Raw genomic sequence first — 26,001 nt, 5'->3', positions numbered from 1 at the left:
ATTAATATGTCATACTGTCCATGGAATTTTTCCTTTAACTACTTTTTGTCTTCTTTCGTTCTCGTTGTCATCACTTTGTCAATGCGCTTGGTGCAAATCCCAACAATGAACTGTGGTGTGGTGTAGTGTGGTGTAAATGCATTTCACGCGTCTTCACTTTGTGTTGTTTTGTATCAATATTGACGGTTGTGTATAGACGATGTATATGGGATTATCTACTACTTATATACAACATGGTACTTACGTGTACAAAAATAAATACCGACGCATGTAAAATGTGTAAGAATAAAAATATGGCAACTGCTCTGTGAAACAAAGCATTTGTAAAATTCGAAAATGAATCTGTTAAAATGTGTTAAGGTGTGTTTGGATTACTCTTCCTTTGATTTCTTTCGGTGAATCTTATTTTTCTTATTTAATTTAACTTTATCCACTTTACTTCGTTTTTTACCTCCAAATGTTCGCATACCACAACAGGTTGGGCGGCAAGCGGGTGCACATGCACTTGAACAACCTGGGTACATTCCAGAACAGGCGTTCATTGGTGGAGGTGGTGGTGGTGGTGGTGGAGCCATCATCATTTGAGGAATAACCATGGAGCCACTAATAGCCTGTGTCTGAGCAAATTGTTGTTGGCGCTGACAACAGGAAGGGCTGCACCTAGGAGCGCAAGTTGGGCTACACCCTGGATTTTGTGGACACGCTTGTTGCATTGGCTGCTGCACTGGCATCATCGGTTGAGGTTGTTGTTGTTGCTGTTGGCAACAAGATTGGGAGCATGATGGAGCACAAGATGGGCTGCATCTTGGATATTGTGGGCAAGCTTGTTGTTGAGCCACAGCTTGAGTTGGTTGTTGCTGTTGCTGTTGGCAGCATGATTGGGTACAAGAAGGTGCACAACTTGCACTGCACCCTGGGTATTGCGGGCATTGTTGTTGCTGGGGGGCCTGTTGTTGGGTCTAAATGATATTAAAATTGATATTATATGCGATTTATATTTTTAAATAATAAAGTACGTAACAGAAATTTACCTGGTACGGATTTTGCTGGCAGCATTGCTGAGAACAACTTGGTTGACAAGTGCTTCCACATCCTGGGTATTGAGCACAAGCAGTATAACCAGAAGGTACAGCCGGAGCACTAAGTGACACAGCAGCACCACAACACACAGGATTGCATTCAGGGTAACAATCTCCAGAACAGCCTGATGGACAAGTACCTCCACTAACAGATGTGCTAGTTACTCTACCAATACCTAAGAATTTTGAGAATATATAATTTAGCTACTACTTAAATTATTTAGTATGTATATCAATAAAAAAAAACGTAAATCCTGTACAAAACAAACAAAATGCAAGAGCGACACTCTAGTTTCAAATTGCTTTTATTTCTATGATTAAGTAGGTACCAATTTACTATTAAATTAGAAAGAAATTGTTATTGGAATTTTATAAGTACCTGGAATGAGTCTGACAGCCAAAATTTTTAAATCACTTTGTTCTCTTAAGTAATTTCTCAATTTTGTGATGGGATCAACTGGAGCACGAATATCAGGAGCAAATTTGACTAAAGTTGAAGCAGCTACCTCACCGTTGTCACGTGGCCTGCAAAAATAAAAATAATTGAATGTAACACACATAAAAATATTTCTGACATAACATAAAAGTCTATACCCTTTTCTGTTGTTTCCATGGATGGTCTTAAAGTAGTTTTAAAAGTAACAAGTACCAAACCGAACAATACAAGTGCCGAGTGACCAGCCAATTACTGAGATGTCCTAACATTGAGTAAAACTATAATGCTTTTTTCAAATGGATATCAAAAGGATTAATCTACTCACATAAATTGGTAAAACGTATCTCCCACAAACCATATATCTGATCCATATGATGTGTTGAACTGTAAAAAAAAACGTTGAACCAGAATTTGTGATAACCACATTAAAATTTCAAGTCTTTTGCTTGCTTCAGTCATTATTTGATTGGACAAACGAAAAACATGTAAACATAATCTTTTTTTAAAACGTTACCCAAACATTTCTCAGATTTTAAATGATGCGAAAAAGAAAGAAAAAAATTAATGAATCTTACAGCTTTGTCAATAGTTGCTTTCATGATATCGTATCTCTTGGAACCAGGCATACTAAGATCGTTGGTAAATGAACTTCCAGGGAAGTATAAATCAAGAGAATAACTCGTCATACCATTTGGACGCATTTTGCAAATAAATCCAAGTTTCTCATTGCAATCCTGCCAAAGTACAAAAAGTTCTAGAATGTTATAATCTTTGGCATGAAAAGTAACAAAAACTAACTTAATAAGGGAAGACTCACAAATAGAAATATGTACGCTAAGCGTCAATCCGACGACTTTTATTTAATCACTCCGCCCCCGTCAAAACGTAAAATTTGAAAAAAATAAAAGTTGTAAAGTTTCTTAGCTTGCCATAAAATGCGGAACACAATATTGAATGGGTTTCAATAAATACCAAACTCGTTCCCAGGGCATCTTGTATTTTTCTGACAATGATGCCAGAAGATACAATATGCCCTGGAAGCAAGTTTAATAAATACATATGCGAAAACGAAAACAAAAACAAAATAAAACATGTAGTTCCGCATTCGAATATAAACCGTGCAGAATGGTAGCCTAATTTGACGAATATTATTCGTTATAAATATAATTCTCAATTACGAAAAAATAGATGAGATAAAAACAGTTACCTTGTAATTCCAGCCATCCTTTCCAGCAGTGATGCATTTACCACGTGCTTCTCCTGGGTGGGCATATAACCACGTGTATGAATCGTAACTCCAATCAGAGTAAACATAAGGTGCTCCATCAACAAACTGGAAACCACCTTTCGTCGCCGTATCGGACATTCCTATCCAAGCAGGTTTTTCTTTCTCCATCATCATAGCTGAAATAGGATTGATTTTCTACTTATTTTCATGATGGTATTAAAAATATTTTTCGCTGTCATCTATTATATTGAGAGGGCAAAAAACCCTAGGGATGAGGGTGAGTATTGGACTATAAAACGTGCTGTTAAATTGGTCATGCAGAATCTATGTCATTCCCCGTTTAAAGCTTAGTATATTAGAAGCAGGGCCCATGCGGGATAAAACCTCCGGGTTATTACACTAGATATATTTTAATGACCACAGCGTAAGTTTTTGAATCTATAATTCAATATAATGTGAACATTTGCGAAAAAGGAGAAACTTACTTCTGATGTAAGTCCCTTCATCCATGCACTCAGCAGAAGTAAGCGAGGATTTAAGAACATTACAATGATCAACCGCGTCAGGCCATGACATCTCGTCTTCAAAATACTTGAAACAGCTTGATCCATGCAAGTCCCAACCATCCAAACATTTCACTATAAACAACAGAGCGGTAAATCAAAAAGAAATACTTTTATTACAAACATAAGATGGAGCCGAAGTGTTTTTCATAAATTGCGAAAATAACTCAAGTAAATTTTAAAACAAAATTCCCTATTTTTTAGACCAAATTATTCAGAACTTACTTCTGCCACTGGCTTCAATATCACCAGCTCCGGTGACTCGATTAACATTTTCATAATAACTAAGTGAGTCATTGTTGCCAGCAGGATTGAAGTACATGACAACATATACGGTGTTGTCGCTGGATTTACTGCTAGCAAAGCCAACAACTTCACTTCCTTCCCAAACCAATTGCGTGAAATCTGCAGCATTGTCTTTGAATTCATTTTTGACAAAATCGTAATTCTTAATTTGATTGTAGCTAAAAAGAAACACACTCACTCATAAGAAAAGTTTGTCTTGTTCATCATCATCAATGATCAAATTTGTGTTACATACGGTTATATGCCCTATGTACCACATATTTCAGTGATACGCCGCTGATGATTTTAAATGTAAATCTAGAAACTTTGACTGGGGGTTTATACAAGCCTTCATAGGAAATGAAAATATGTATTACGTATGGCTGGGGCATTTTTCGGGACGGATTGGTGACCGAAACCCTATTGCAAAACAAAAACAAGTTAAAAACAGCGATTCTTAAACATACGCTGTTTTGCGGATGTCTTCCTTCTCTGTCTATTTTTTTATTTTAGCTCGTGATTCTAACGATTTTAGACTGACACTGAAGGAGAGGTTGTTTAACCATAACTAACCTCTACTGAATAGAACTGTTCAATTCATACCTTTAGAATTGTTCTAGCATTATGATTACATTATAATTTATTACTGTATAAATTTATAAAAAAATTGCTATATCAAACGATATTGTTGGCGTTTGTACTACCGACGTGATCATGTTGGATTGTTCCTACTGAAAGCTTGTTGAAACATAATATGGATTTGTCGTGAAAAAATCTTGGCTTATTTTATTTTATTGAGCAACTGAAAACAACAACTCTATTAGATAAAGAATTATAATTAACATACATTCGAGCAGGGACCAAAGTGCCAAAATAATCTGCGCCAGGCTCAATATCTTGTTGGTCTTTTGTCGAAAAAATAATCTGACCATATTTGGCTTTGTGATCAGGCTTTACAACACCCGACTTCGCAATTTCGTCAGCATGAATTTGTGCTGCGTCACTGCATACAGGACAAATGCCAAGTGGTGTTGCATCGTGCATCAAACGAAATCTGTTTATTTCGGATAAAAGCTTTTTCTTTGTAGTGTCGGAAACTAAAGGGACAAGAAAATTCAATGCATTTTTTTTTCTCAATTGTGTTTGAGTGTCTGCTCCCCAAAATGACCGAATAATAAAATGAAAAAATTAAGTACGCCTAAAAATTTCAAATTAATCTGTTTGTTTTAGCTTCAATTAGTACTCCTACAATCATGGATTAAACATAAGACAGCTAATTTTGTAGTTCGTCTTCAAATGATTAAACAGGCCTGTGCATTTCAAACTAGTGATAGTTCACGGCGAATTAAGATGTTACGTTATTTGCTTCGAAACGTGCGAACAAATCTATACTTATATTCTATCTAGTCCTCACTAACATATATGAAATATCCAACACTTACGTTTGCCATCATCAGTTAAAGCGGCAACTTTTGGTTTATCACCAGTATCATCACTTTTCTTAGACCCTGGAAAAAAGACAAGTATTATATCCACATAATAATATTGTGAGGATTAATTTTAGTGCATTATAAACAGTCTAATTTTCTATATTTTATTTCACATAAACCGAAAGAGAAAGGTAATAACGTAACGTAACGTTAACGTGATATTGCAAATTCTTCAATTATTTACATAAAGCTATATTTTTTCAGAAGCCTTAATTTTAGCGCGTATTTATTTTTGTCCGTGCACGTTTGCGCTGTTTCAATCTTTTAAGAGTAGGAATTACTAAGGATAAAATATCGTATAAAGAAAATTAACCCGTAAAAATTATAAAAGAACAAAAATACTTTAAATGTAAAAACAGAAACTTTGTAACAAAATTTGCTAAATTTTTGCATTATATATTTCGCGACGGCGCCATTATTAAAATACTTTGCAAGCATAGCTGAACTTTTGTAAATCGATGTCCGCGATCATTTACTTTCGCGAATCGCCAAAAGTTATCACTAAAATTGGAAACCAAATATACCATTTTTGGTTAAAATTTCTTTTCGCGAGCATTAACTTTCTCGAATTAAAGGAATAGATGCACTTGGAAAATTTCGCGACATAATCTTCACTGGATTTTGCTATTATTTGTGAAATTCGCGAAGCTTTCGCCTGCATATGTTTCTACGTTAAAGCGAAATTCAATGGAATCTTTTACACTCTTTAAAAAGAAGAAATTCCTATCCAAAATAGCGTAAAAACTTTTACACTCTTTAAAAAGAAGAAATTCCTATCCAAAATAGCGTTAAAAATAAATTTTAACAGACATACCTTTTTGTATAACCTTAGCGTGCGAAAAGATGACAAGAAGAAGAACCACTGAGAGAACAGAAGTGAAATGCATCTTTATCTAAAAATATATATCCTTTTCACCAATTTACATTTTTATGAACTCGCTTATTGTTAGAAATCACATTACAATGTAGCGAAATACCATCTTATAAAATCAATGTAATAAATCAAAACAACAGAGAAAATATACAGCAAAAATTGTACGTACTTTTTTTCACGAATAATTTCTTTCCTTCCCTGCTATGCGTTCGCAGTAGGTATAGAACGAAATTAACTCCACTGAAGCATGTAAGTTGCTCATCGGTTTATTTTTTTTATCGCATTGTCTGTATTGTTTGAGCGCATTAACCGTAACGTTCGAACATTCGAATTTGTTATTTACAGGGGGCTCCCCATAGAAAAAAAAAACAACAAAAAAATGAACAGAATTGCATATTTTTGAATCATAGTTAAATCTCTACGTAAAAAAATCGTCAACCTCGATGACATGGTATTACAAAAACAAATTTTTTCTGTTAGCCGTAACTTCTCATTTCACAAATTTTTGCTATCTTAGAGAGCTTACCCCCTGACAGGTTCTACTAACATTTTCGTAAAGTTTACTGCTTAAGCAACTGACCTTTTTCGTTTATAACAGCCTTCATTTAAGCGACAGAAACATTCTATACATTTGTCAAAAATGGTAAGGGCAAGTCAAATTTGCTCTTAAAACCGTGTCGATGTTACCCCGAAATAATTTGATGTAACTTGTTCGAAACAACAAATATTAGCAAATATTTTTAGTGTACCAAATTTAGGGTCTTTGAATTTTAATGTATAAATGCTAGCGACATTAGTGGCGGCTAAAGGAATAGCTTTTGATATTAAAAGGGGCATTTTTCCGTTTTTGTATTTACATGGATGACCCGTGTAATTATTCTAAGCGTTTTCTGAGCAAAAAGATATTGAAAAAACAATAAAATGATTTTTAATACGAACTTCCTGTCGTTTAAGCAATCTAGGTCCTTTGGATACACCAAACCTGAAAGCGCAGCAGGTATTAATTAAGTAAAAAGTTGGTGACATCTTAGACAAAGTAAGAGCTTCGAATTTCGGTAACCATGGCAATCACATAGGTGTGTACGAAAACTTAAAAATACGAATATATTTTAATGTTCAGAAGCCTAGAAGTAGACCGAGAAGGACTTGGGAGGAGGTAAATAAGGACAGATTTGCTGCAGAGGAATGTGAGTTTACTCTAACATATTTTTTTGCGATGATGGCGATGTTGTTAACGACGACGACGACGACGAACGGTAATGACGATGTTCTTGACGATGATGATGATGTTGACGATGATGACGTTGTTGAGGATGATAACGATGTTGGTGACGATCTTTTTGACGATAATGATGATAATGACGATGGTTTTGAGAATGATTAAGATGTTAAGGATGATAAAGATGTCGTTCCGGATGATAACAATATTGACGATGATGATGGAGATGACGATGATGACGATGACATTCCTGAAAATTCACAGATTTCAAAAGCCCCGTTTAAGATATCCATTCTTTTTCTTCCATTTTAAAATATATGGCAAATTAATAATTCACAAACAAACAGGATAATTGTAGAAGCCACTATTTTATAAATAATTCCAAAAATACAATATGGATTTTATCTAAAAAAATTATTTTTTTCTTTCCATAAAATATGAAAAAAGCATGAATAAAAAATTTCCCTAACTAAAACAGCACACATATCTTTCCGTACATCTTTAAATTTCCCAGCTCAGTTCAACATGAACAATCGATATTTTTCCAAAGCCTTTCACGTCGAAGCAACTGGGTTGGCACTAAAAATACGTAAAATATATGAATTTACGCAGGAAAAAATTTTATGAAAATTATATAAACATAGATTTTCTGGACCCCTGACTGGTTCAAAAAAAGATACAAAATGATGCGACATATTTATTTGAAAACGTGAAAACGTACTTTCCCAAATGTTGTTGCACCCATGTTTGCCCATGATTAAACACATTTCGTGTTACGTTCACACACTGGTTGGCATAAACTGTAACAGCATTTACAGCAACTGGCGTCATTTTGACTATATATTTCCACAAATCCAGCACGCTATTCCATACGTTGTCGAAGAATCCAGGATTCACCGAATAAATCTTTTGACTTAAGGTTGCCACTGCGTGTTGAAAATTCTTGAATAGCAAAGGAATTGTAGTTGATAAATAATCGTACATGCTTTTAAAGTGTTCCACGATGATAGGCCAGTAAGTATGTAACAGTTGAAGTGCGTAAGTCGATAGGATGCGGTATTGTTCAGTAAGGAAAAAGCTGACCTAAAACAGATGTAAAAAGTATTAGTGACTAACGCTGTACCTAATTTAACTGACGCAACAAAAAACTCCTTGAATGAGAGGTTTTATTAAGCCTTTAAACTCCAAAAAACGCCATTTGCATCTCAACAAAAACGAAATACCGATATGAGGTCTATTTTCTATAATGTGAGACCACTCAACTTTAAGACATCAAAATCTAGGCTCATGTAAAAGAGGATTAAATTTCCTCTTCGGTAGTGATCAACCAGATGGCCAGAAATCGTGCTCAATGACTTCGAAGTACAAGGATTAAAGAAAAGCGGCCGATCGAGGCCAATCGAGGAAGAAAAACTACTAACAAAGATAAACAAAAACGAGGGTGAGATTACCTTCTCAAGAATTGGTGGCACGACTTCATTCAAATATTCTCTCACTGGTTCACTTTTTTCGTAAACAAACTTTCCAGCGACGACCATGTATTGCCATGTCGTTTCGATGACAGGGTCGACATACTTGCTTACTTTACTATAATAGTGCGGTACATGTTTCTGGCAATATCTAGAACACAAAATATGAGAACTGGCAGTTGTCTCGCAGAGTTGGAAGACTCGAGCAAAATGTAAAAAGAAACAAACTTGCGTTAAAAATGTATATGCTGACACGGACTCGAAGATTTACATTCGGAAACATTTTATATTTTAAAGATTCTTTTAATTTAAGTCTATACAACCATACTGGTGATGAAAAGTATTTGTGACATGCCGTGGAACGCTAACAGCTAGCACGCGACATGCTAAACAGGACACGAGAAACGCACATATTCTTCAGTTTAACATAATTTCAAAACACTTCTTCACTTGCTTCATGAAAAATATAATTTAAACTCGCTTACCTCGTCATAGAGTCGGTCACTTCTTGGGTATACTCGAAGGCTACAATAGCTTTCGCTTCAATGCCATATTCTTTTAAGTAAAATCCAGTATGGCTGGCTAAAAAAATTGGAAGAAAATTAGAACAAATTTACGGGTTAATCCCAAGCTTGAAGTACCTTAAAAATTCGTCGACGAAATTTTTTTTGTCGGTGTAAACTTTCGTCATTATCACATAATTTTGTAACATTTTTCTCGACAAAATTTTCCGCTGAAAGCATCAAGATTACATCAATTTAGACTAAATTTTTGGTATTTTTAGTGATACATTTTATCTGGCAGCGCAAAAAAATGATCTTTTTCTTTAGCCACATTCGTCAAGGATAATTATTTGTCTTGCATCGCTCGATTAAAATTTCGTCACTGTTCTGCGACGAATTTTTTTTTTCCGATTCAGTAAACTAATAATTAAACAAAAAAGCGTTACCACGGTAACCACCGCTGACGTAAACATCCACAGCAGTAAGCCCAAGCAGTAGCAAAAGAATTAATTTTATCGCGCTCCATAGCGAAGACGATTTTTGTTTGCGTTGTGTCTCAGATCGTTGCAAAGCCTAAAATGCGGAAATTTATACAGTTACGGAGAACAAAATCTGATTTGCATGTACACCGATCTGGGGTTTAATAATTCAGATTTGATAGAAATACTACATGCGTCAAACTCATTCAACACTTATCCTTACAGACTCTCAAGAGGTCAAAAAAGTAAAATTGAGAAGGTGACGTGACAATAAAAAGTACTAACCAAACACAATTTTCGACAATCTTTAAAGCCAGCCTGAAAATAAATCTATATTAAAATACCCGTATACGTCTGTCTGTCAGTTACGAAAAATGGTACCGCAAATAGCGAGACGCACGTAATGCGATATAAAAAGGACGGGCGAATCTGTGGATATTGTAAAAATACCGCTACACAAATACCGCGATTAGGGCGTAACAACATAAAAGAATTACAATTTTCACAATATTTTGATACCAAAAACTAATTGCAATACATATGACATCCGTGGTCAAACTAACAAAACAAAGAGACCTACTTTTTTTTCAAACTTTCCCCGTTCGTTTACTTTTGCCAATGAAGCCAGCATCCGTGTGGATGTATTTAGAAGAACATTTTTTGATCTGTATTGTTTGGTTGTTGAAAACTGGAAAACAATAAATGAATAAATGAATGAATGAATAAATGAATGAATAAATGAATTAAAAAATCAATCATTCAAAGAATCAATTAATTTAGATAGATAAATATTTAGCATCGGCTACCTTCTGACTGATAGCATCAGAGTTGTCCTTGATGTACTTTAGCAGTATACTAAAAAAATAAGGACAATAACAAATCATCCCTACTGTTTACATTTGATGAAACTATATTACTCGTTCACATGTTAGCGTTTTCGAAAGAAAACACATGCTCAACCTTTAGAGAATTCTCTTCCAAGGGCTTTTTAATTTTTTAGACATGCGGCTAGCAAAGAAAGTAGTTACTAGTCATTCAACAAGCCTCTGGGTGAGCACAACCAACAACCATAACAAAAAACTATAGAAGGTAATTTTCTCTTTGTAATTTCCCTTTCTAAGGTTAAATAGGTTGTGGTTGTAATTCCACTGGAGTTCTCTACTACAGTCGAAGACAAAAAAAATCAACAAAACTTGTTTTTGGAAAGGCAACCAAAATCAAAATTCCATTGACCAATACCAGGCCTTTCCTTTTTTGGAAAAAGCCCTGGGACCAAGGTTGTTAATCATCCTACCTGGACTCTCTTAGGTGATGAACAAAATTGTTGTGCCACCATTCCAAACATTGATTATTCAAAATCAAGCAGTGGACGAGAAGTTGACACACCTAAGACAACGATAACACATTGTGGAGTATATCAGCAAAAAAAAAGAGAGAAGAAAGAAATGACACAGAAGTTTCGTATTTTTCTTTTACTTGTAACAGGACCGTGAAAACGACGACGCCGAAGATGACAACAACAACGACGACGAAGCCGGCAAAGAAGACGACGATGACGAAAATGACAACAACAACAACAACGGAAACGACAACAACGACGTGGACGACGATGGCAACAACAATGACGACGACGATGACGACGACGACGACAACAACAACAACAACAACGAAAACGACAACAACAACGACAACGAAGACGATGGCAACAACGACAACGAAGACGATGGCAACAAGGTTGACGACGACATTGATAACTACAACAACTGAGGAGACGACGACAACATGAACAGCAGCAAAAACAACAACTACAGTAATAAAAAAATAATAATAACAACACAAACAACAAAAACAAAATCAGACTCGTGACAACAAGAAATGATCTACACAAAGCAAATAAATTATTTATACTTCTACCGCGGACTAGTGTTCGTGTTTCAATCAAACAAGCCATCAATATCCATATATCAATGGCCTTGAAAAAATATTTTCCCTATCATCCCTTAAGTAGAAATTAATCTTATAAAAATCGAGATTATATATGCTATAACACGCGTGTTTTATTGTCACGATAGGACGAAATCAAAACAACAACAACAACAACAACAACAACAACAACAACAACAACAACGATTTAATGAGGTAAGGTATATTTCTTTACCTTATACCACAGAAAAAGATTTCGTTTCAGTTCCAAGTCTACGTTGCAAAATTAAAAACAAAAGAAAAACAAACAATTTCTACTTACTACTTCAAATAGGCGCCTGTAACTGGCTACTTTTTCAAAAGAATTTATCGGAAAATATGACTAATATTTTGCAAGGGTAAGTTCGACCAAAGTCGACTTGTAAAAAATGGGAAATTGCATATCTATGGTCAAATTGATTTTAATTGATGGAATCGATTTTTTTTTATTTATGCAAGATTAAGAACACTTGTGTTTATCTTGAAAGGCCTTTTTGATAAAACACACAAAAATATTTTCTTAAAGAGTTTGTATTTCTTGGCCTCAGATTTCACACAAGTCTCAACTAGCTAGTTACAAAGTTTAAAAATAACGCAAGTGCTTTCATCAACTACTACAATTCAATTTTTAACATTGGTTACCCATATGTGGGCTTCAGTGATGACTTCCAGCATCATCTTCAGGTCAGTTATTACGAAAAAATGGTTGACAAGTATAAGTAGGTAGAGATATGTTCGAAATAAACATGGTGTGCATGGGGCTTTAGTAAAATTTATTATTTTATAAAAACAAAATCAAATTGTTGGTACGCCGATGCACAAAGTATGCAGAACGCTCCAAACCGCCATTGATGGGCTAACAACCAGTTTTTTAAAATAGCTAAAAGTATTTCATTAATGAACTATATTTTTTGTGTTTACCGAAAATATTTTTTTACGAGATCTTTTGTTTTTCAGCTGTTTTGCTGCTCAAATAAACATGAATAGCGTACACAAACTTACAGTATTAAAAAATTTCCAGCAATTGCATCAAAAAAGAAAACAGCTTTTTTGCTGTCGTATTGTAATGTTATCAAGTTCCACGGTAAGCACAGAAGGTCAGTAACTTATTTTTTTAATTCTCTGTGGGATTAAATTTAAATATTCGTAATATTATTTTACAAATTTAACGGTCCGTGAAAGTTTTTTAATTATACAGTAATTACTTTCACGAGAGACATGGAGAATTATTTCTTTCTGATTGGTTAATACGCTCGTACATTTTGAACAGACAAATCAGATTTTATTTAAACAAAAGAATAATTAGCACAACAACCAATCAATTTGTAGAGTAGGATTAAAAATAGAAATTTAATATAATACAACTTTGTTGAGACGTTCTTATAATTACATTAAATATGAGTTCATATTTTGAAAATGTGTTATTTATCACAACATGTACTTATATAAATTTCGAGAGTTTATGATAGCAACAAGATTCCAAGTGATGGCTGTAGCAATAGTAAACAGTAAATGATTTTGATTAAGCACTCTTTTGCTTTGAATTTCTAATTATGTAGCATTGTTTTTCTTCTGGTTACTCACTAAGGCTAGACAACTTCTAAAGATGCTAATTTTTGATCGAATTTGACAGCCTAACTTTCCTTATCAGCTAGCTTCACCCCTTATAAAAATATATTAGAAATTCTAAATAGAATATGCTTAGCTGATGCTAATAAAGGTATTCCAGGAAACTTAAGGGAAGCAACGTTGACTATATTGTCCTTTTTTTACAACTAAGATAGTTCGAGAAGAACAGAAAGAGAGAAAGGTAAACTATATCAATAATCTGTTGACTTTAAAACAAACAAAGAAGTTTTTTCAAGTTGCACATTCTATTTGCAGAAATTTTAAAGAGAAGTGGTCATTTGGATGAAGCTGTGCTTTTACATACAAGCCTAAAAGATAAGTAAATCGTAAAAACGTTATACATGAAGAAAGTGGGTTGACCTTTTGATCTCGCCCTAGCTTTTTCTTTTCTTGAAAATAAAATCTACAAAAATTTTTCTATTTGGAATGTAAATTCTGTTTCCAACAGCAAAAGAAACTTTTCTCGTTTTATTCTCTGATGTCTAACCTGTCGCAAATAAACTAAATGAACAAGATGATAGGTTCGATTTCAAAAATTAACTTATTTGATGTATACTTGAAGCGCAAATTCACAAACAAGTAAAAGTTTACACTTGTAAACTCGAACGTTATAAAGATCGATGTTTAAATGATTTACAATTTGAACATTTGTCTTAAATAATCATGGCGCATAAACGTAATTATTCAATGTTATTTTAATTCTTTGTTAATTACGTTTTCAGGACAACGAATTAGACTAGAAAAACTAATCGACAATGTTATCAATGTCAAAAACACGTCTGTATAAATACTAAAAAAGCCGATATGATGTACAATACAACGAAGATAAAGTTTTTGTGTGGGTTTTCACTGGTTGTAATATTGTGTTACGTTTATTACATGGAAAGGGGGACAGATTCATGTTTATTTAGTAGTCAAGCCATCTTGTGCCAAACTGTAGAAGTCCAGAAAAAAGAAACACCGAAACTTGGTAAACGAGACGCTTTGAGATTCAAGCTTGAAGTTCTTATGAACAAAGCTGAAGCGAAGCTTTCCAACTACACTAGAAGAAAAGTTAAAGGGAATGAGTTTTTGTTGAAGAGCGTCAGTGTCGAAAAACCAACTCATTCAATAAGTGAGTGGTTAAACGTAAGTGAAGGGAGACCGTACTCAAATTATGGCGATAACACATGCGGTGATAGTGAACATAAAGAAATACTGAGCGTAATATTTCAAAGATGGATAGACATAACGAAAAAACTTAATATACCCTACATGCTCACGTGCGGTTCCTTACTCGGTGCGTGGAGAGATCAAGACATCGTCCCTGGAGACACGGACATGGATATTTACATCTCACACAAACACGCAATGAAGCTTCACAAAATACGCGACAAAAGAAACTTCGACGCCACTGACAATAAATTCCATTTGATTTTACAAAGGGATTGGAAACTACCTTACAGTCAAAGACGTCGATACACATGCAAGGGCAAGCGAGTGAAAAAATATCGCGACCACTGTTCCTTTGAAGAACCGTTTGGTCGTTTAATACATCGAAACTATCATATCGATATTTACGACTATAAAATAAAAAATAATAAACTTAAAGATCCATCTGAGTTTGAGAAAGAATTCGCTGTCAGCGATATTTTTCCGGTCAAGAAATGCATGTTTATGAACCAGCAAACATATTGCCCGAGAAAACCCAAGGTGGTATTAGAAGCTTACTACGGCAAAGACCTGAGACCGTTGCAGCTTTGCCAGCAAGGGGAATGGGTCGATAGGACTAAGTAACGAAACACAGATTGTAACTATTTTTTAAAAAATATTTTTTTTTACAAGGACACGTAAAATAAGGAAGGAAAAAATTTTCGTCATTTAGATTTTGTAAGACATCGAATTGTTCACGTGTATATACTAATAAATTATTGTTCATTGATACAACCAATTAACTTAATTACCGATGTTGACTTCCTTGATTAACCCACTCTTAATCACTTGTTATAAAACCTGCTTACAAATGAGTCCGGCCAACTGTGAATGTCCTCATCGTCAGCCATTTTGGTGAAAATGACGTCATTGTATTTGCGACAACTATTAACGATAAACGGCTGTCGTCATTTTTTTGGCAATTTTGAATAAAAAATAAACAACAAAACACCTGTACAAGTTCGGAGCACTGACGATCTACATGAGCTTTTTAAAATTTCACTTCAGCACGCATGCGCGTGGGAGCCAAAAAATATCGGCAGCCATATAAAAACTTGTATTCTATTATTGATTTAAATTGGGTTTTATTTGAAGTATCCCTCCCCTCCCGCCTTTGAAGGAGGGGTTTGTTGAAAAATTTAAAAGGACTCCAAAAATGTAGTTTAAAATCACATAACATAAATTTTCACATTAATTCAAGATTAAAGAGCGTAACATCAAACGCCATTTTAGGAATGACATTCCCTTTTCATGAAATCAATTTACTGGTGAAGTAAAATTCTTGTAGCTACGTGACTGTATATGTCGCAACAACAATGTAAAAAGACAAAAAAAGACACAGTTATATAGTAGCACAGAGATTAACATTAATGTTACGGCTTTTACTGGCGTCATTTTCAAATGTTTGTACACCTCTCAAAAATAGGGACTTAAAATCAATCTTTCTTTGTTTCTGTTATTAATAATTACGCCAGTCAAAACGAGAGTAATAATATGTCGTATTTATATATCTTCTTTGCAACTTTTTGCGTAACAAATGATCTTAAATGAAATCTTAAATATATGTCCTTAAAAATAAATGTTACTAGTCCCTGAGTGTTTTAAAACTCCCGTACACTTTATTCTATTTGCATTTAGCCAACATCTGAAACATAATCGATCAAGTTAACCATTCTCACAGCCTTGTGTTTTATTTACAAAACTTTTAAGCGTGCATTTAGACTGCGTCGAGCTCCTCATATTCTGAACTTTGGACGAGCGCAAAATAATAACAGCGTTCCAGCATGAATTTGAAAATAAAAACAACGTCGTTATATTCACCAGAAAGAATACCGCCTCTGAGTTTTCGACCAGTTTAAACCATAGGGATGTAACTGTTAACGCGTGTGGAGTCTGACACAACGTCAAACATATAAAAATGTTAATGACAGTCTTCTTCATTTTTTTGCTTGTATCTTCTTTGGTGTGGCGATGCGCCTCGATCGACTTCGTTTGACGTTGGACATAACGATACAAGCGCATCGTTAATACTGAATTACAAAAAATCAATAAGGCTTCAAAACACACTATAACCACCTGAGTAAGCGAGATGTTGGGGAGGTTTGAAGACAGTTCGGCACGTTCTTCCGCTCTTTTAGCAAAGCTGATATTGAACCAAGCAGTATATTTCCCAGACATGCTATCACGCAGAAAACATTGTTCCATTTATTAACGAGAAACACACTTTGGCAGTCCTTGTGCAACAAGACAACATATCGTACGATCGTAATCAAAGTTGTTAAACACCAAGAAAATCCGAACGGGAAAACTGGTAAGAAATTCATCCATGGGTAGAGTTTGCAGTTCAACTCCGAAGAGAGATTTAGAAAGCGCAAGGAGAAAAGCGGCAGCCAAAAAACAACAAAAAAATCAGAAATGCTCAACAAAAAGAACAGGTTTTCACCGCTCGTTCGTTTTCGAGCGGATAATACTTTAACAACAAGAAAGTTTAAAATTACTGTCAAGCCAGCAATCATGCAGAAGCCACAAAATAAAGACACATTCTGCCACGAGTAGCCATGAATGTCTCCCAATTTATTTACTACCCAGATACTGCAAGGGGTTAAATTCGTCGAATTGTGTCTTTCCATTGCTTACTTCTTCAGGACGTTTTACCATGAATCATTGGAAAAAGATTGGAATAAGTCCAAAAAGAAAAAAAGAAAATTTAACGAAACAGTAGGTTGTTTTCCATTAACATTAAAAAAGCAATGCTGTTTCAAAGAACACCTGAACAATAAAAATAAAATTAAAATACGAAAGAGGTGAGAAAAAATATTCCTAATGCAGAACAAAAAAAACTATATATATTTATAATTTTTAATTCAACATGTTTTAAGCAACGCTTTTGTTGAGGCTAGACTCAAGTTTTCTTAACAATAAATCATACTCATCCGGGTGCAGCTCTTTTTTTAAATGAAAAAATGTAACTTTTAAAATTCGCTTAAAACACAAAATTTTTCCCCAAGCCCCCAAATAATCCGCTTTATGGCCTTGAGAGCGTAAAAAAAACAAAAAACAAATAAAAAAACAAAAAATCACACAAACAAACACACAAACAAATAAAAACAAACAACAAAAAGAAACAAACGAATAAAAATTAAAAAAACACTTACAGTATCTTTCATATTAGAGTCTTCTTGGTTTCGCAAAACAGGAAGAAGATTAGTGAACACGTTTTTAGCATGCTCTTGTGGACTATCACCTAATAACAGCCTCTAAAGTTGAAACGTCAGCATAATACACGATGCTTCACATTTAGTGTAAACATACAGGTCTAAGTAAGTTCCATTGTGTGCGTTGTTTTTAGAGTGGGGGAGGGTGTTCTCTACTGATGGAAGCACCTACTATCTCTTGAGGATGGGTGGGAGTCGGTTTTACCTATCTGGGAAAAAAGTAATGGATAATAACATACTGTTAACTGGTCAAAATGATTCTTGAGAGTGTCCATCAAACTGTAAAATAATAAACAAGAAATAGAAATGATAGGTTGGGAAGTAATTGCCAATCTCCATTGGCAATTTCCTGGGATACAGAAGTTAAAACCCATTAAGAATTACTATATTGAATGCGCAACATCAGAAATGATATCAAATGTTTAATAAAAAAATTACACAAACTTTAATAGCATTATTTTAAATCCTACTAACGATAGCATATTTTGTTTTTTAGTAGAATAGATCAAATGCTAGCATATTATGTTTTGTAGAAGATATTACCTACCTTGGTGTATGGACTAAAGGAGATTTTTCACTCACGATCACTTCCAATAACTGCATCATTTGATCAGGACTTATATAAGGCTTTTCAATCTTCGATTTGCTGCATCTCCTGGAAAAACACGTCTATTATAACAAAAAAAGTTGAATGAGCTAAATCTATCATATTTTTGATTTATATCGCACTGATAGTCGCACTGATAGTGTACTGTTTCCTCAGTACACTACAGCGGCCCCTGGTGGGGGCTGTTTCAGCAACTCGCTTTGCTCGTTGATTGTCACTAAAATTTCAAAATCTACCACTCTGCCTAAGCCCCCCTCGTTGGAAATTGTGGCGCCGCCCCTGATAACATTTGTGGAAATCAATTTCTTTGCCAGTTCTCGAAATGACCAAACAGCATCATTTGGGCAATACTTTGATGTGTGCATTAAAAATGAACTAGTTTCTGTAATGTCTGCATTACGTGAAGATGAAAAAAAAAATGGAAAATGAAGTGTGCTGGCATCAGCCATCAGTTGTTAGAAATGACAAGTGAAATTTTGAAAAGTTAAATGTGTGTCTTCTAAAAACATTTTCGAAATTTGGCCCTTATTTTAAATATAAATTGTTGTGAGTGTAAGCGTGTGTGGAGGTGTGAAATTGAAATTTTTATGTAAACATTGCTTCTGAACTTTTGAATTCTAATTCTCTTCAGTATTTAAAAGTTGGCATAAAATTATTTAACAAAATATGAGCAACTCTTACTGTAATAGATTGGTAAGATAAGCGATAGATGCTGCTGCATGATGCTTTTTGTCCAAAACTGAATACATTGATGACCACCATACTATAACAAAAGTGAAAAATATATTAAATATATTAATATACCAAGAAAACCCCCATCCAACCCATGCTAGCATGGCAAATGACTGAGAGTAATAGTGAAACTGTTATTGGTCACAATGCCTAAGATTGATATATTGATATTTAAACTTAATATATTATATAATGAAGAAGAAAATAATGCTGGTTTTATCAACAAAAATATACAAAATGTTTAGACGTTCATGATAAAAAGTTCTTGAAGTGAAATAAAGGAAATATTATCAAAGAAATGATGAGGAATTTGACCCTACTAAGCATAATACACGAAATATAAGTTCATGATAATAAATTCTTGATGCAAAATGACATTTGCTTAAGTTTTAAATAAGGTGAAAAATAGGAAATGTTACCAAAGAAATTCCTTAAGAATGCCAGCAAAATTCAAAAAGAATAACAGCTGAAATGATAAGAAATCTGAGCACAGCCTTAAACCATCAAATAAAATAAAGAACATTACTTTCTAATCCTTGCTTAACACTTCCTTTTCCTTGTGATAATGCCCAAATAACAGCTAAATAGGAGTCCCCGTTTCTCGATTTACCCGCAACAACCTAAAATATATTACAATTACTGCCTATTTTCATTTGATTTAATCAAGTGTATATTTTGAGGGGATTCTGATTATTGTAAATACCGAAATAAACACACACACACACATCTCTTTAAATGTAAATAAAACCAAGGGGTTAATATATGCCCATGACCAAAAAAACATCCTGTTGATATCTTAATTTTGTAAAGGTCATGACTTTTATACGATTTTACTTTCCTGCTGTTCTCTTGAGGTTTCAAAGTTGGAAACACCATTCAAGTTTGATAAATAGTTCTAAACATGTTTTCTTATGTAAGGTTGTGCAAAGGGATTTTGTTATTTGGCTATGCTAAAAACGTTATGTTAAAAATTCAATACTATCCATTTCCACTAGCACCAAAATGGCTTAGTTCAATTAACCCAGGAAAATGTAAACGACAGAGTAATGCGATTTGGGTGACTTAAAAATGTAAATAAATTAACATAGAAATAGTTCTTACTTCATCACAGTTATCACCAACAACATTGGTATGAACGGAGCAGAGGAGTTGAATTAATAGACGATCAGCAACAGTAGCATGTGCTATTACAAATAGTACGATAAAAATTAAAACTAAACTATAAATAATAAATATTAACATTAACAAAACAAAGAAATGATTTGTATATTACCAACCTTGCTGAACTTCTGTAATTAAGGATGCCAGTAAATAACAAAAAAAACTATTTAAAACTTTAATGTCACAGCCTTTTATTAATTGAAGCAGTACGTTTTGGATATCTTTGGGGACTTCATCCAATGGGTAATCTAAAAAATCAATGCCGTGCTATAAATGCCTTGTCTATATACGTAATGCATGTTGTCTAAGTAGTTTTAATAAAATTATTTTTCTGCATGTTAAGATTGATCTTATAAGTGTACCTGATGGTTTGTTAAGATATGCGAGATCTCCCTTTTCGTGAGGTCCAGATAACTGAATATGTAGCCAGCCAGCAATCTCTTTTAACCAAATCTAAAGAAGGAAAAAAAAGCAGAAAGTGAATAAACATTATTCCATTGGCAAAACACAAAGATTCCTTGCAAGTGACATTTATGAAAAACTTTTTTATTTATAAACTGTCAACAATTTAGGTATAATAATTTATTTACCAATTGGTGAGATGGAAACTTGTCTTTTACATCAGATATTTGTTGTTTTAAAGCTGCAATATCAATCTAGAAAGAACAGACATAAATTTCCATTCTTACTTAATCTGTTTTTCAATGTCAGAGAGGCTTTATTCATTAACTTGCAGTAATTATGTAAATATAATGTCCCATTGCATGATCAACATTATGCTCAATTTTTTATCACATAAAACATAATATATTATTACAGTCGATTTTCATAAGGATCTTTGTAATTTAAATATCTTTATAATAAAGATAAACTTATGTCAACTTTAGATACTCTTTAGAAATTTTTCTTAACCGATTCCAGTCTCTCTGATTCAAAAACTACCATAATCAGAACAATTTTTTTTTTTAAAATCCCTTTAAAAAATCTCTCTCTGTAATTCGAAATCTTGTAGTTTTACCCTGAACCGTATAAACTTTATATAATTGCATACTTAACTGGGATTGCCGCAGGTGTAATGCAAACAGAAAGTTCGTGTTCCTTTCGTTTTCTATCCCACAGTTTAACCAAAATGTTTTCAAAAAACTAACTTTCTTCAATCCGAATCTCTCTCCAATTCATTTTAATTTTATTTTTCCCCATGACATCCAAATTTGAGTCAAAGTGGACAATTTCAGGAGAAATCAATATTTTGGTCCAAAATTTCAAGTTATTTAGGAGAATTTTAGTAGGGGTGCCCACTGTGAAGATTCACAACAGCTAATAATATAGAAAAAAAAATTCCCAAGTATTTCATAATAACATTTTCTTAAACAAACATTTTTTTTTTAATATTTATAAGGACGACTAAGTAACATTAAAATAGTATTTTTGTAAATAAACTTAATACACATTATAAGAAAATATGACAGCAACTTAAGTTTTAAAGGCATTTGGGTAACCTATATCCACTCTAAAACATAGCTTAAATTACACATGCTGTTATCCGTACACAAATAAATTTAAAAGTTTTTACCTTTTTCATCTTCGCATTCATATCAAATATAGGCAGTTGTTTTTGGTTTTTCTTTTCTTTCTTCTTTGAAATATTTCTGGGAGACCTTGTTGGAAGATTTTCAACACTTTCAAATGGAACTCTTGATGGGTATTTTTCATCATCTGATTCGCTTTCATTTAATCGTTTGCTTTCAAATCCAGCAGCATAAGATGTTTTATCCAATTTGATTGGATCTAAACAATAATAACCCATAAAAAATATAATCAACATAGACACAATTTATACGCCATTCATGCACCTCACTGTGCACCTTGATGTCAGTTGTGTTAATTTTTGTTCGTAATAAAACAAATATGGAAATATATGTATTAAATTCTGCTTAAAGAAGTTTAGGTCCATGCTAGGTGCATGCTTATTAATGTGTACCTAATTGTTAAAGCCTTAATCAAACGGGTTTTTTTTTAAAAAATGTTCAACTTATTTTAAGATTCATTGTTTTTCTAAAAACGTTATATTGAAGTAGAGGAATTTAATTCTTTTTTATGCCCTAAAAATGACCTAATTTTAAGTCAGTCATTCAACAAAATAATATAGATATATAGCTTATTTGTGTCTGTCCCTTGTTTACACACTCATCTGATTTACGGAGAGTTAACAGTTCAGCAAACAAGTTATTGTTGCTTCTTTCAGAACAAAAAAATACATGGTACACAAATTGTGCCCTCGCATTCCTTGTTTAAATTGCATTTCTAAAACTTTATAGAAAAACAGTAATGATTGCAGTGAATGTGTGAAAGAATGTGTGAAAGATTCACTGTGTAAATTTTTGCATGCATTAAGTTGTGTTTTGTCTTTTCTATTGCACCATTGAGAACATTGTAAGCATTTGTTATTATTCTATTTTTGTTTTTCAGTGAAGCTTTTGTCAACAATTTGTATGCAAATAAAGCTAATTGCTAAGACGGAAAAGAATTTTTTCTTTTTCCAGCTGTCTAGTTACCTTATCAGGGCGTCTTCCAGTGTTCTCAGTTGGCCTTAAATGGCTATTTCCCAATTGAAATTTTTCTTAAATTTCCCAATTTATTAGAGAAGTATATGGGACTTATGGCCCATTTATGCCAGTTATAAAGGAATAATATTTCAATAATACCTAAAACCACATTAATGAAATTTCTATTTGGGAATAGTGGCCCTTATTTTACATTTCTGAATAAAATATACTTAACATGTATTAATTTTTGCACAAGTTTAACATCCCCACATATAACAACGAAGAAATAGTAAGATAATGTGTTTCTTTTTCGTAAATTGTAAAATCCTATATCCTTTTTATTAGCTGTTTCTGATGCAAATCAAAAAGACAGGATCGGCTCTGGAGAAAAATGTATTTTTTTGCATATTAATTTTCACATTTTCAATTTTTGTAATAATTTCTAAAAATCCTTACACTGAAAATTAGTATAACCTTGGGACATTTTTCAACAGATGCTAATAGAGGCAGGGAGGGAGGAATCAAACTTTAGTACTGAAAAGAACTGCATGGGAAAAACGATTTTTACAGCACACCTTAGAATTTTGACATGCAGCACTGCATAGTCCCAAAATTGGAAAATAACAAGTGAGTGTGCACATTTTTTGAGAAGTTATGTTTTTAAATCCCAATTAGGCTATAGAGCTTAATTAGGTGAGGTTAAATTAGAATTAATCAGAAAATTACATAGCCTGTTTTCCCCAACTGACTATTATAGGCTGGTTCATATTTGTGAACAGAACTGGAAGAAAAAGAACACATTTGATGCAAGGATAAACGCAATTATACAGTACAATCTAAATGTAAGCTTCCGAGCATAAATAATTACTTTTATAATAAACCATTGCTTTTTTAGAGAAAATAATTACATCACTAAGAGATGAATAGATCAGGGAAACCTATTATAAAAACAAAAAAAACAAAAAAGAAGGTTTTACAGGGTTCGAATTAGCAGCAATTTGCGAATCGAAATGCCATTTTTGCGAATCACTTTGCAAAGAAAATGATAAAATTGCGAATCAAACATTTTTAAGTGGCGATAGAAATGCTTTTTTAGATTGCATTTTAAAAGTTTAAGAACGAAGAATGGCGATAGAAACGCTTTGTTAGATCGCATTTTTATAAATTATAAAACAAAGAACGTCGATAGAAAAATGGTAATTGATTTAGGGTGTTCCCGGGCACATCTAGATGGTGGTTTACTTCGTTACAGAGTGCCGAAATTTTTGCGAACCGACTTTACTTTTCTAATTCGAACACTGGGTTAATACGACAGCATTTTGGCACTTAAAATTATTAAAACAGTACCGTAGAAGGCTAAAAAGGTGCCATAGCTTGCTTGAAAACTGTAAAAACAGGGATGAAAAGGTTAATATGCATCTGTATGTTGCTTTAAAAATTATCAAAACGTACAATAGAAGATTAAAGCAGCACTATAGGTTGCTTTAAAATTATATAAACAGCATTATGTAAAGCTAAAACAGGACCTTAGTTTGCTTAAAAACTGTTAAAATGGCATCTCAGAAGGTTAATACAAGTAGGTTGCTTAAATTATCAAAACGATACTGTAGAAGGTTGATATGGTGCCGCAGTTGTATGAAAGTTATGAAAATGGTACCACGAAAGGCTAACTGGCTTCTTTACAGGGAAATACTCTATGATATAATCGGCTGTTGAAGTGAAAAGGAAATTTCTCAGCTAAAAATACTTTCATCCACAAGGACCTGTTATTAGAGTTTTATAGTTTTGTTTAAAGATAAATATAGAAATAAAATGTTTAGAAGGGTAATATTTTTTTAATAACAGAACAAACGTAGTTTTGTGCACGGTTTTATAATCCTTTACATGTTTTGTAAAAAAAAGTATCAAATAAAATGTTTAGAAAGATTTTTTAAAAAAACAACCACACAAAACATTTTAATAACATGTTTGAAGCATGACTATTGTAATCTTTTTAAGCACAGATCATTAAAGTAATTTCAATAAACAAAAGAACAGCTTTTGACTTGACTTGTAAAATGTGTTGTATAGCACATAAACCAAAGCTTACATTTGGACTGTACTATAAGCATGATGCATGATATTAAAATGTAATATTATAATGATTTATGATCTTGTGTTTGCTTTGCAGCACATTTTTTGTGGTGAAAAACAAAAAGTCCAAGTAAAGGCAGACATAATATTATTCCTAAAAATAAAAATATGAAAACTGTGATAATTTGACATCACAAATCTCAATAGAGTAATATTATTCAAATTCTTTTAAAAAATGTAGGCAGATTATTATTATTATTATTATTCCGAATATTTATACAGGATATAGCCACTTCAGTGTTGGAAACACTGTTATCAATGTGGGTCCTGTGTTCGAAATGTATACATGAAGCATACGCCGGCATTACCTACCGAATTTCCCTCGCATGGCATGGGTTGACCTTGGGTGTTCTAAATACACTTGCTAAACACGTCCGCGCTGTATACCGAACCACGGACCTTGTGATTATGAAGTAATGATAAAAATATACATATATATATATATATTGAAAAACCTTTCAAAGGGCCTGTATACTGATTTGGTTACCATCGATCATGCCCTAACTGTGTGGTATATTTCATTTTCTCCTTATTCTACTTTTTTTCTTGAGCTTTTTCTCTTTTTTTAAAAAAATAATTGGAAAAAGTCCATGGGTTCACCCTTTCCTTTACACTATACTGTTTTGAAAAAATAACTATAAAATTGTCTCATAATAAACATAAGTGTTTTAGAATCAACCTTAAGTATAGCAACTTGAGTTTGGATGTCCCCTAAGTTCACATTCTTTTGTGTGTTTCAGGGTTAAGTGTGAACTTCTTCGTTTGGCCATGTCACTTATAATTGACTTTTTTGGACTCAAAAGAGGCTAAATAACCCCATTAATGGTAAGTTTGATTTATTTCACTTCAGGAAAATTTAATGCAATAAAATAATGGCCAAAATAATAAAACTATAAAACTTCCTGTCAAATTTTTGGCTTACCTCTTATTTCGATTTTAGGCACTTTTTCTCCCTGGATAAATTTTTGTTGGGCTCTTTTAACATCAGATTTAGTAACTTGGCTTTTCTTTTTATTTACTACTGTTTCCCATTTCCCATTATTTGCTGCCATTCTCCTTTCGACAGTATTGTACAGCTTTGTCAGCGCAGAGAAAGAAAAAGTGGAAATAAATCAGACTTTGATTTGAAATAACACGACAACAAAAGGAGCTTTCGCTGAATTCAACACAACGTATGCGAGTTACTTACACAATAGCTAA

The 26,001-nt window shown here is 33.3% G+C and overlaps 3 protein-coding genes across 4 annotated transcripts; 1 reads left to right on the top strand and 2 right to left on the bottom strand.

Annotated features, from left to right (window-relative positions):
- Positions 1–32: 32 nt before the first annotated feature.
- Positions 33–7,369, bottom strand: LOC130653997 (uncharacterized). 2 transcript variants are annotated; one of them, XM_057456499.1, is made up of 12 exons: positions 6,125–7,369; positions 5,896–5,974; positions 5,034–5,099; positions 4,439–4,688; positions 3,532–3,770; positions 3,229–3,381; positions 2,723–2,919; positions 2,091–2,249; positions 1,841–1,899; positions 1,459–1,604; positions 1,032–1,255; positions 34–959 (listed from the first exon to the last, which is right to left on the bottom strand). In XM_057456499.1, exons 2-12 carry the CDS (start codon positions 5,966–5,968, stop codon positions 372–374), a joined length of 2,154 nt encoding a protein of 717 aa, XP_057312482.1. In that variant the 5' UTR covers positions 5,969–5,974; positions 6,125–7,369; the 3' UTR covers positions 34–371. The 2 variants fall into 2 exon arrangements, with proteins under 2 accessions (XP_057312483.1, XP_057312482.1); XM_057456500.1 differs by having other exon boundaries at positions 33–959; positions 5,896–7,369.
- Positions 7,370–7,523: 154 nt separating this feature from the next.
- On the bottom strand, positions 7,524–25,963 carry LOC130653996 (transmembrane protein 214-like). Its single transcript, XM_057456498.1, has 20 exons — positions 25,724–25,963; positions 21,696–21,910; positions 20,713–20,778; positions 20,485–20,575; positions 20,239–20,370; positions 20,063–20,145; positions 19,488–19,581; positions 18,911–18,992; positions 18,170–18,277; positions 17,862–17,901; positions 17,563–17,664; positions 10,920–11,011; positions 10,432–10,480; positions 10,206–10,313; positions 9,911–9,943; positions 9,593–9,719; positions 9,129–9,225; positions 8,626–8,794; positions 7,896–8,257; positions 7,524–7,753 (listed from the first exon to the last, which is right to left on the bottom strand). The coding sequence occupies exons 1-20, from the start codon at positions 25,851–25,853 to the stop codon at positions 7,729–7,731; spliced, it is 2,205 nt and encodes a 734-aa protein (XP_057312481.1). The 5' UTR covers positions 25,854–25,963; the 3' UTR covers positions 7,524–7,728.
- Positions 13,149–15,186, top strand: LOC130654008 (uncharacterized). The gene has a single exon (XM_057456511.1). The coding sequence runs from the start codon at positions 14,021–14,023 to the stop codon at positions 14,990–14,992; it is 972 nt and encodes a 323-aa protein (XP_057312494.1). The 5' UTR covers positions 13,149–14,020; the 3' UTR covers positions 14,993–15,186.
- Positions 25,964–26,001: the final 38 nt, after the last annotated feature.

Source organism: Hydractinia symbiolongicarpus, chromosome 8 (genome assembly GCF_029227915.1).
Source record: "Hydractinia symbiolongicarpus strain clone_291-10 chromosome 8, HSymV2.1, whole genome shotgun sequence".
Taxonomy (NCBI): domain Eukaryota; kingdom Metazoa; phylum Cnidaria; class Hydrozoa; order Anthoathecata; family Hydractiniidae; genus Hydractinia; species Hydractinia symbiolongicarpus.
The sequence above is the reverse complement of the archived record's forward strand: the minus strand, read 5'-3'. Positions and strand labels throughout refer to the sequence as shown.

Coding starts and splice junctions, on each gene's coding strand:
- LOC130653997 (XM_057456500.1), bottom strand. CDS start 5,968: ATGCATTTCACTTCTGTTCTCTCAGTGGTTCTTCTTCTTGTCATCTTT. Junction 1,256..1,458: donor GGCTGTCAGACTCATTCCAG/GTACTTATAAAA, acceptor CAAAATTCTTAG/GTATTGGTAGAGTAACTAGC. Junction 960..1,031: donor GCCAGCAAAATCCGTACCAG/GTAAATTTCTGT, acceptor AATATCATTTAG/ACCCAACAACAGGCCCCCCA.
- LOC130654008 (XM_057456511.1), top strand. CDS start 14,021: ATGATGTACAATACAACGAAGATAAAGTTTTTGTGTGGGTTTTCACTG.
- LOC130653996 (XM_057456498.1), bottom strand. CDS start 25,853: ATGGCAGCAAATAATGGGAAATGGGAAACAGTAGTAAATAAAAAGAAA. Junction 10,314..10,431: donor CTGATGCTATCAGTCAGAAG/GTAGCCGATGCT, acceptor ATTGTTTTCCAG/TTTTCAACAACCAAACAATA. Junction 8,795..9,128: donor GTGACCGACTCTATGACGAG/GTAAGCGAGTTT, acceptor TTTGTGTTCTAG/ATATTGCCAGAAACATGTAC.